This window comes from Humulus lupulus, chromosome 5 (assembly GCF_963169125.1).
Source record: "Humulus lupulus chromosome 5, drHumLupu1.1, whole genome shotgun sequence".
Taxonomy (NCBI): Eukaryota; Viridiplantae; Streptophyta; class Magnoliopsida; order Rosales; family Cannabaceae; genus Humulus; species Humulus lupulus.
In genome coordinates, this window is record NC_084797.1 from 239,177,166 (window position 1) to 239,189,346 (window position 12,181).

Consider the following 12,181-nt stretch of genomic DNA (forward strand, 5'->3'; position numbering starts at 1 on the left):
CATTGAAGGACCTTGTGCTATCCATTTTAGTGTTTCAGACACTTTGTTTGTGGTGTTATTCAAAACCTAGAATACAATAAAATAAAACCAAGTATATCAAATTCTAACAAGCTAAAATACAAGAACAACACAAGTATTTTACCTCATTCTCGAACCAAGTACTGAAATTTTGATAATGTTCATCTTGTACCCATTTTTTATTCCGAGACTTATTAGGATAAGTGGTCTTGATCCAATTGAAATGTTCTCTGAAAAATCATTTATCAACAAACTACATTCATTAACAATATAATGAAAAAGCAAAATAAGATTGACCATGCATATGTATAGGAACTTACTCGATGTATGGTTGAACGTCATCAATATTTTGTAAAACTAGGTGATGTGCTTCATCTCTATTAGATTTATTTACTTCAGAAACAACACCACCTCTACCACCTTTACTTATTTCAAACTCAATTTTAGAAAAACAAAGTCCAATACTCGCAACACCTGATAAGTATTTTGACCAGAACTCCATTGCTTCTTCAACGATGTAAGATTCGACTATGCAACCCTCAAGTCTACTTCTATTTCTAACATAACCTTTTAAAACATTCATATACCATTCAAATGGGTACATCCATCTCAAGTATACTGGTCCACACAATTTTACCTCTCTCACCAAATGAACTATTAAATGAACCATTATGTCAAAAAGTGAAGGTGGGAAATACTACTCCAACTCACACATAGTTATCACGAGATTTGTTTGAAGATTGTCCAACTTTGATACATCTACCACTTTCCAACAAATAGATTTAAAGAAGAAGCATAGTTTGGTAATTGCATATCGAACTTTTTTGGGTAACACAGAACGAATAGCTACCGGTAGAAGATGTTCAAGTAGTGTATGATGGTCATGAGACTTCATTTCAACTAAATTCAAAATTTTCATGTCTACCAGAGAATAAATATTTGAAGAATAACCTTCCGGTACTTTCACATTCGACAAAGAATGACATACCATTTATTTTTCTTCTTTAGACAGGGTATAACACGCGCAGGTGGTAAATATGTTAAACTCCATTCCTATATTTTACTGATAACCTATCCGATGACATCTAATCTCTATCTATTGTCAAACTTCACAAAAAAAAAAAAAAAAAAACAAAGCAACAAACATTAACAATTAGGTTCATAAATTACCTAATTGACAAGAAAATAAAGGAAACAATATGAAGTTATGAAATGTAACATAAATATTTTGCTATGAAAATGTGAAGTTATATAATTTATGTTGTTTTGTAGAGAAGTTGGGAAAATTTGCAAAAAAAAAAAAAAAAAAAAAAACCAAAGTGATTAAAAGAAGCAGCCCATAAAAAATTAGTCCAAGCCCATTTTAACTAAGCCCGTTGCTTCCCCTGGAGTCGCCAGTCCGTCGGCTGCGTTAAGCCCCCGAGCAGCGAAAATGGTATAAATAATAATATTGGGAATTTTTAAAAAATATGGCTTTTATACTATCAATGTACACAAATATGGGAGTTATACTTTTCTTAATTTGTATGAGAAATTTATCAAAGAAAAAGTTAAAGTATGAAAAACACAATTAATAGCTAACTAAAATATGGAAATGTCATATTTTTTTTATCATAGTTATGTTTTCTTTGATTTTGAAGGTAATTTTATTTTTGTTTTTTTTATTTTTTTCCATCATTTTTTATTATTATTTTTTTCCTTATTTGTTTTTTCTTCCATTTTTTCCTTTTTCTTTTTTTTTTCTACCAATTTTTTCCTTCATCTTTTTTTTTTCTTTCCATTTTTTCATTCTTCTTCTTTTTTTTCATTTTTATTTATTTATCTAGTTTTTTCTTTCATTTGTATTGTTTTTTTTTGTTCATATTTTTTCAGTTTTTTTTTTCATTATATTTTTTATTCATTTTTGTATTTATTATTTTCTTCTTCCATTTTTTTTTCTTTTTTCACACATATGAGCTTTTTTTTCTTCTTCCATTTTTTTTTCTACCAATTTTTCATTCATATTTTTTTCTTTTCATTTTCCATTATTTTTTTTCTTCTTCTTTTCATTCTTATTTATTCATCTTTTTTTTTTTCATTCATCATTAATTTTGTATTTTTTCATATTTTTTTTCTTCATTTTTGTACTTATTCTTTTCTCATTCTATTTTTTTTTTCATTTTTTTTTCACACATATATTTTAACATGACATAATTATTCTAATTTTTTTTTATATATTATCTTTTATTATTGTAATTTTTTTATAGTTTTTTTCCACTATATGTAAAAAAAATTCAAATCAAATTTTTCAGCATTTTCTTTTTACTGTAACACTTATAGGAATACCCAAAATTTGGAAAGAAAACTAATAAAAATATGAAAACGTGAATGGGTAACTGGTTACCTTCACATACTTTGTGTGTATATTTCTGAGGGTAACTGGTTACTTTCACGTTCTGGTGTGTGTATATTTTTGGTTTCTTTATGGTAACTAGTTACTTATGTTACTAAAATCATAGTTACTTCTTCTTCCTTTTTTAATGAGGCGTTCTTCCAATTTTTCCTTCAAATTTGATGTTTCTTTTCATATTTAATATGAGTAACTCGTCACCCCTCTTAGGTAATTGATTACCCCTCTCTTATGGCAGAAAGTTACTCATCTCAGGATAATTGGTTACCCCTCCTGGTGCATGTTATTTAACCTAGCTCTAGGATTTTTTTTTTAAGATCAATCAAGTAACGGGTTACCCTACCCAAGATTTGAAAAAAAAAACGTACAATCTTAAAAAAACATGTTTATAATAAATAAATAATAATTTTAAAAACAATTCATATTACAAAAATAAAAAATTGCAAAACAACCAAAGAAAAATTTAATATAAAATTAGTAATATAAAAAAACAAATAACCTAAAAAAATAATAATCAAATTACAAACATACCCTTCCAAATTTGATTAAGAGTAAAACTATGGCATAAACCAACTTTTATAAAAAAATATGGGAAAATAAACCCATAAAAATGAAAATTCTTAAAAAAAAAAAGCCATAGATTAACTTTTTTAGAAAAAAAGCCATATTTTTGCACACTCTATTAAAAATCTCATATAAAATGTAATTTCCTCATAATAATAATTAAAAAAAAATTAAGGTCTCGTGATTTTAGTTTAAATGAACAATTTTTTTTTCTTGGAATAATGAGATTGAGCTGGGCACAACGATCACTGCTAATCTTTCTTTATTATTAATTTTTCTTTATATAGATAAAGTCTTATATTTTGGTAGCGTTTATTCAAAGTCAAATAAGTAGTAGGACCATAATATTTTGGCAAATTTGATTTTTACGGTTGGGGGTATATCCTAAGCAATGATCACAAGTTCACGAGTGTCACAACCTAACGTACCGAAGTCCCTGGCCGGGTTTGCTTTCATCACTATAATAGTTATACGTGCATGCTTGCCTAGAGCTGTAAATACGGGCCGGACTTTCTAACATGGCACGAAATCAGCATGAGCCCGGGAGGCACGAGCATGACACGACACGAAAAAATATGGGTTTGGGCACGGCACGACACGAATTGAAAATTGGCACAGCACGACACGACATCGGCCTGAGCATGACACGACACGAAAGCATGAACAAACTAACCCGAAAGCACGACACGATAAAAAGCCCAACATTTTGACATTAATAATGATAAAAAAAAATTATTTGCCAATTATCTATAAATTAAAATTATAATAAAAGTCTATTATTTTTCTCGATTTTATATTTTGATAATTATATTAATTTATTTTAAGATCTGTGAGTTAAAATTTTTAGTATTTATTATTAGGTATTCAAATTTTAATAATTATCTTTGATATAATTTTGTGCAAAGTATTGTTAAAAAGTATATAAAAATATTTAAAACTATAATTTAAACAAAGAAATGTATTTGGATTAGTGGTGAGTCCATTGATGGTTAAATAGGAGGTGGAGGGTCCAATTTCTCATCCTCATATTTTTTGGCAATAATAAAGTGGGCTCAAATTTGAGCCCAAATAAGAAAAGTGGACCGGCCCGACATGGGCTGTGTTGGGCTTACTCTTTCAAATATGGGCCGGCCCAATCCAGCACGAATTGAAATACGGGCCCGACCCGAATTATTTGGAGGCACAAAAAATGTGGGCCAGGGCCACCCACATTTACACCAGCTTGCCCATATTGTTTGCATGTGATTTTCTCTTTTCCATAAAATACATATTACATATATATATTGAGGAGAACTCCATAAACCTACGAAGTATACATATAAACCCTAATTGAATAATAATAATAATAAAAATAAATCAACGACTGAAAATTAATAAGGAAAATACGTAAACGATAAATTAGTTAATATAAATATCTTGGGGAAAAGTCAAGTAATGCGCTGCCAACTGATCTGTCACTGACCATCTAGAACTCCAGTATAATAAATCATTACTTTGTGTTGTGTGTACTCAATATATATCCACAATCACGTTCGGGGAATCTCAATCCATTTAAACTCATCGTGATCGATCAAACACACTAATATAAATAAGACACTTTTCCTTCTTCAATTTTCACAATCAGCCCATTATTAATATCATCTCGTACTAGAGAGAAATTAGTAAGCAAGAGGTTGTTCTTGTACTTGAGAAGTTTCTCTTAAACTTTCCCAGAAAATTAATCAGAAAAAATGAGGGAGAAGAGTAGAGATGCAGAATCGGCTATGCAATCCTCTAAGGAGCTCAAACGCAAGAAGAGGATCAAATTGGCCATCTATATCGCCATCTTTGTAGTGTTTCAGATAATCGTTATTACGGTTTTTGGACTCGTTATAATGAAAGCCAAGGCTCCAAAGCTAAGGCTAAGCAATAAAATTGATATTCAAAGAGCCAATTCTTCCTCACCTTCAGTCGACATATCCTTTGTAACTCAACTTCGAGTCAAGAACTCCAACTTTGGGCCCTACAAGTTCGACAACACCACCGCCACATTCACCTACGGCGGCGCCACCGTAGGACAGGTCATCGTTCCCAAAGGCAAGGTTGGACTTAAGTCAACCAAAAAGATTAATGTGATTGTGAGTTTGAGTCCATCCCAGTTGCCAAACAATGGCGATCCCGCCGGGAAACAGTACTGGACCCCCGGCCAGAAGTTGACTCTCGGCGCCACGGCGAAGATGACCGGGAAAGTAGAGCTGATGTGGATCATGAAGAAGAAGAAGTCGACCAATATGAATTGCACTCTTATTATTGATGTCAATGATCATAACAAGCTCCGGTCTTTAGAATGCATGTCATAAAAAGTTACAGTTATTTTTTTTTTTTTCATTTTGATTCATTATGATATACATATATATATATATGTGTGTGTTAAAATGGGTGTGATAATCAACCCTAATAATTAGCCATGGAATCGATTCTCTATTCTTGTTATGTGTAATTGATCTTCAATCTTTTTCTTCTGATTCGTTTTGCCGGTCATTCATTATTTATTATATTTGTCATTTAAATATGGAATATCCCATGTTAGTGTATACCAGCACATGTTAAATATATATATATGGCTAGTAATTGCATAATTTTTCTTTTTCTTTTTTAAAGGAATTGAATATTATTACTTTTACATTGCTGACGATGCATCATTTTCACTCGTGGATAACTAAATTAAATGTTCTCTGAGAAGTCTGGGAATAAAAAACATCGAATATTATACTATATTATATGTTTTCTTTCTCCGAAACTATATGTTCTTTGTAGTTTTATACCTTCAACTTTTTTGTATAGTAGAAATCCCTCCAACAATACAGTATGCATTAAAATGTGTCATTCTGTTGCACTCTGTTCTTTTTGTAAATAGTTTGCACGTGGCTACATGTCATGTCTAGGTTAAATATAATGAATACTAATTACAAAACAACTTATGTAAACTTTGAGTATTTGTGTTAAGCATCTAAAATTGATTTTTTTTTTTTTTGGTATATAGTGATACTGTAAAGTATCTAAGTATTCACCAAAGCCTTGTACTGAAAAAGTGACATGTGACTTGTCGCATTGCACTAGATGACATGTCACCAAGTACATTTCTTGGCCCTTTTGAGTAGAAAATGCCTTTTTAAGCTATATTTTGATTAGTTGATGCCTAAATGTATTGTGGCAATTTAGTTGCTATTGTTATGGTCAAAAAAACAAAAGAGAGGAAAAAAGTAAATAAATCTAAATTAAGTATTTAGCCACTAGTGTTGTGTAATGACTCAACTACTCTAAACTTTTGGACCATTAATGAAACTATGCATACAAATCCTTAATAAAGCTTACATTACGAAAATACCATAATTTTATTAGGTAACTTGTAAAAATAAGAGTTACTTACAAAAATATCAAGAAGGATATGGGATCCCATTGTCTTAAAAACAAAACATAATTTAAAATAAAGGAGTTACATAGAAAGTGCGGAAAAATTACACATAAACCCATAAATAAAAGACTATATCCTCGAAATCGAACTCTCGACTCCTTGAATCCATTCACCATCGATACACAATCTCCAAGCATCCACGAACCTTACCGACACTAATAGCTATTTTCCTGCACATTAAACAAAAAGGAATGAGCCTAATACCCAGCAAGGAAAATCTAACACATACATCATGTACATAAATTTCATAATAAACATAAAGACATAACATAACACTAATACATACACCTACTATAATGGTCATTATTACTTGGGGTCCCATAGACTAAACAAGTCATATGCCCATGAGATTAATGGGGTCCTACTAGCTAAGTAGGTCATATGCTCATAATCTATTTGGGGTCTTGTTAGTCATATGAGTCATATGCCCAAGCCTACAACATACATATTCATAACATATTTTATAACATATTTCATAACATAAAACATAAGATAACACAAGCATATAACATATAGATTCTACCCTATTTTCCTTACCAAAGTTACCGGGATATGTGGACAGTGTTGGGACTTTGGAACACTCCTAATAACCATTATGAAAGGGTGAGTCTATAGAAGAAAAAGAGAAATGAAAGGAATGGAAAAACTAAACCTTTGAGAAACATACTTACCAAAACCTTTTTGCTTAAGAACTTAGATTCCCTAACCAAAATAAAAATTAAGGTTAGAGGCTGAGTAGAAGACTATGAGAACTTAAAAGAAAAGTACATAATTGAACTAGAGTTTTGGGTTACCTTGAAGACTTGTAAGACCAATCTACACCTCAAACCGAAATACTATAAAACCTTACTTCCCAAAGTGTTTGATAAGCTTATGATTCCCCAACCCAGGTGTTTACACTCTCACACTCACTTAGCACTTGCAGCCTCTGAACTTAGAGCAAAAGATGAATAATGGCTGGGTACTAGGTCCTATTTATAGAGTTTAGGAATGAAAGGATCTTAATTTTACTTGAATAAAAATAATGGCTTTTTAGGTGAAAATAATTTGAATAATCGTTCAGCAGAGGCTGAAGACTCGTTCAAAAGGGTGCTGGACTTATCAAGAGGTTGAATGGCTGAAAGGAAAACAAATTCAAAATGTTTCAAAATATGCTAAAGGAGGCGATATATCGCCCCCTGTAGGCGATATATCGCCTGGGCCAGTATGCCCGAGGCTATCGTGCATCGTCTCGTGTTTTCCGTATCTACGTGCTGCGATATATCGCCCCCTATAGATGCGATATATCGGCACACGCTGATTAATTAAACACGAAATTACACATTTTTAGCTAAGTTTGAATGGAGTAAACAGCCTTGACTAAGCCCTCAACGTATTCAAAGCTACTGACGACCTTATAGCATTCAAACTTTTACCCTTATTAAATTTAATCCTCAAAATACTTAATCCTTAATCATCCATACATAACATGTGCTTAAAATCCTATTGGTCCTTATCTAAACCTTATAGTATAATAAATATTATCCTTAATATCAGTCATATTAATCAAACCTTAGGTTAAAATTAATATTCTTAAACTATAGGTTAAACTTAGAAAATCTACAAGTACTACTATGAGTGTCCAAATAATTGCCGGTCTGAACCAAAATAATCCACAGTTACAAAGATAATGCTATAAATACTATAATACTACTATCTAACTAGCTAAGTAAAGTTCTTGGACTCTACAGGTTGTTTACAAAATTTTGTAACCTACCTAACTCAATTAACTCGGAAGATAACAAATATGAACAAATAGAGTTTTTTATTTTGTCCAAACCAACTATTAATTACACTTTGCATGTCAACAGGGTCCGCCCAATGTAACCCAACCTAATCGACCAACGTTATATATATATATATAATAATAATAATAAATAATTTAAACTAATTTATACAACAAGTATCTCTTTTTTTTTTTAATTTATCTCCAAACTTTTTTAATTGTGTTATTCTTATATATCTTAATAGAGATTTTTCATACATTTTTCTATTGAATTTGGAATACTTTAGTTAGAATTTTATAGTTTAGAGGGAAAAAAATTAACCTGCCCAACCCAAGTGGGTTGGGTCTATAATGAAGCTTCGATTGGTTACAGGTTGGCGCATGCCACCCGAAGTATACGTTTGGGTGGGTTGGACAACACACATCAAACCCGCCCAATGAACACCTGTAATCGATCACCATAATTCAAATATTATGTTTCTTATTATATACATAATATAGAGTAAGTGGGAGAATTTTACTTTTTTAAATTCAAATATTAAGTTATGGAATTAAGTTATTTGAATTTAAACTAATGTGCCCCATTATTTTGAAATCTCATAAAATTTATTTTACATATTTTTCCTATAATACCAGTAATTAAAAAATATACATATTTATCATTTAATATGAATTTAAATTTAGTTGTTAGACCAACATTATAGATATTTAACAATTCGTATATTCATCAACTACACTATCTAAGAGAGAATTTGAAGTATTTAAATGTCCTAAGTGATGTGAGCGAGAGAGATAGAGAGCTTGGCAATGGCTAAAGGTCATATCCTTGAATTTTATTTTACTATGCCAAAAAATACTTTTGACGTCACCCTAGGTCGTTGATAGTATCTAGGCAACGATGTCAGTTAACTACAAACGATGCTGCTGTTAACGGAGTTAGTCTTAGCACTGACACCATTAACATTTAATATTAGCGTCAATTGTATATTGACTCTAACATGCTCAATGAAATAGGCATTTTACTTAGTGTCAGTATACACTTGGTGCTAACGAGCTTTGGCGACAATAGATGCATCAACTAGGGGTGAAAATTGGTTGGTTTCGATCGGTTTTTAATGATGAAAAAACTGATTGGTCGGTTTCGGTGTGCTTATGAGGTAAACCGTAACCAACTGCCAAAACTACAAAATCCAACCGAAACAAACTACGATTATGATCGATTTTATGTAGTTTTTGGCAGTTTCAGTGTAAGCCAATAATACATATAAAAACATTACTCAAAGATACATAAATATCTAACAAGTGGAAATCACTTTGTTTCAAAGTTGGAAGGGAGCGAGCCCAACGAACTCCAGAAAATCCTTGAAGTAGAATTTCAGGGGGAGCAGAGCCCCTACCCTCATGTGCTCGTGACTCCATGTATAATGCCTCAAATTTCCTAATAAGGTTTAGGACCTTGATTAGGAGGCCGGGAGGGCCATAATGGATTTATTATGCTATTAAATGATAGTATGCATGTTTAGGTGTATTAAATATGCATGTGAACCCATTTCTGATTAATTGGGTGATTTTCATATTTTGGCCATTTCGGGCATATATGTGATATGTGTGTGTGGTGCTTTATTATTATTTGGTTATGCCAGTGTTACCCAACACGAGACGTTCCTAGGAGGTAAGCTAGTGGGAAAGTCACAACGGGATTTATGCTTGACTCGGAGTGAGTCAAGGGGTATTTAGAGCATTACCGGGTTATTGGGTAATGGGAATTAATATTTGGTGATAAATTGTGAGTTAGTAAGATCAAGGGGAAATTCTGGAGGTTTTGACTATTTTTCCCCCGGGAGTGTTTTCAGGACCCCGAGCGTTAGGATTTGTTTGAAGCTACTTAAGCTTGAAGTAACCTTTAAAGAAATAAAAAGAACGTTCTGTACGTTCCCTCTCCCTCAAAGTTCCATTTTCGTCTCCCGGTCATACTTTCGAAGGTAACTTGAGTTCTAGGACTCGGATTCAAGCGAGGATCGAGGCATAGTGATCCTAGGGAAGATTATAAGCTAATTAGCCAGAGGATTTAGTTAGAAACAACTCAATTGGAGGTAATTCAAGTTTTAAGTTTTAAGTTTTAAAAAATTTTAAGCTTGAATTGTACTTTATGTTTTGATGAGTTTTTGTTAGATTTGAGACTTGGGTTTTGTTGGTTTTGGATCATGGGGATGTTTGGGATCTTTGATTTTTGAGTTTGGAGATGTTTTGATATGTTTTTGGGAGGTTTTAAAAGGTTGAAAACGGGGAAAAATGGCTGGTCCGAGGTTGGGCCGTGACCCAGGCTTGAAGAAGCAGGTGGAGGTTCTGTTTGGCCTGAGGGCCGCGACACTTGGTGCTGTTTATGGCCAAATTGATGTATTGGTTAGGGGAACTCAAACCTTGGGCCTTGGGATCGTTCCTACTACCCGATTTAGTGGAATTCGATGTAACGACCCAAATTCGCTAATAAGGCTTAAGGGCCTTGATTAGTGTGCTAGGAAGGCATAAATGGGATTAGAGTGAATACTATTGACTTAAATGTGTGAATATGTGATTGATGATGATTATATGATAATTAATGATATTATGTGATAATATGAAATATTTATGTGATGTATGTGAGAACCACATTATTATGTGGCCAGGTTCATAGAGCGCAACTCGAGACGATCCTAGGGTCAGATAGCGGGAAAAGTCACAACGGGACTTAAGATATGACTTTGGACAAGTCAGGGGTATTATAGGTATCGGGTAGCTATTTGGACTATCGGGTTATGAAAATAAATATATGGAGATATATTTGAGGTTAGGATATCTAGGTGGGAATACTGGTGGATTTTACCGTTTTGGCCTCGGGGACGGTTCCAGCACCCCGAGCCTTGGGATTAACTTAATGAGTGGGACAAAAGCTAGGAAGCCTTTAGGAAAAAGATAAACCGGCCTTATTTTCCTCCTTCAGTTTAGTCTTCTTTCTCAAGGAACATTCAAGAGATACTCAAGGGGAAAACAGGGGAAAATTCTTGAGAAGTTGGAGCTGTAGATTGCTGGGAACTCAGAGGAATTCAGGGGTAAACTTGAGGCTTAGCTCAGTGAATAATCCAGGACTAAATCAGGGCTAAGGTAAGCACTTAATTTCCTTTTCTGTGATTAAAACTTCTGGGTTTTCTTGTTGGGTTATTGAGGAGGCTGTGGTTTTATATTTGAAGGCAGAATTGAGGAGGAAACTTGGGGATTTTGCTAGGTTTTGGCTTGGTGAAGTGGTTCAGCAGAAGAGGTAAGTTTCAACCCATGATTTAAAGGTTTTAATTTGGATTTGAATGGCTGGTTTAGGTGTTTATAGCTTTTGAGTTTCATAAATTTGAAAGAGGAGATTAGTGTATGTTATGCTGAGTTTTCTGTGGAATTATGTGGTTTAAGTCATGCCAAAGGAGTTGGGATTAATTGGTTATGAGTTGGGGAGCTTTGGGATGGTTTAAGGTGAGGTTTTAAGCTTTAAAATGGTGGGTTTTCTGGGTTCAAAAGGAAGGGTCGTGGCTCTGTTCTAGAGCGCTGCGACCCTAGAATGAAGATGAGCCAAGGGGGCTCGGCCAAAGGTGAGCGCCGCGGCGCTCAAGGCAAGGGTCGCGGCACGTGTCCTCTTTCAGGGGTGGCCCTTGGCTCTGTTTAAGGCTAGGGTCGCGGCTAAGCTTCAAGGGCCGCAGTCCTTGGTTGTGCACATGAACTTTTGAGGGTTTTAGGCATGGGAAAATGGTCTAGTATGCTCGGGATTGATTTCACCACCATGCTTGGTGGAATTCGGATTCCCGGGAGTTAGTTTTGTAACCGGAAACCTATATTCGAGTATTAATGGAACCCTATACTTTGGTTGTGACTAGGTGATAAAGGCTTAGTGTAATGCCTCGAATTTCCTAATAAGGGTTAAGACCTTGATTAGAAGGCCGGGAGGGCCATAATTGAATTATGATGCTAT

General features: G+C 33.5%; 1 protein-coding gene across 1 annotated transcript; it reads left to right on the top strand.

Annotated features, from left to right (window-relative positions):
- Window positions 1-4,701: 4,701 nt before the first annotated feature.
- On the top strand, window positions 4,702-5,310 carry LOC133780149 (late embryogenesis abundant protein At1g64065-like). Its single transcript, XM_062220022.1, has one exon. The coding sequence runs from the start codon at window positions 4,702-4,704 to the stop codon at window positions 5,308-5,310; it is 609 nt and encodes a 202-aa protein (XP_062076006.1).
- The last annotated feature ends 6,871 nt before the right edge of the window (window positions 5,311-12,181 follow it).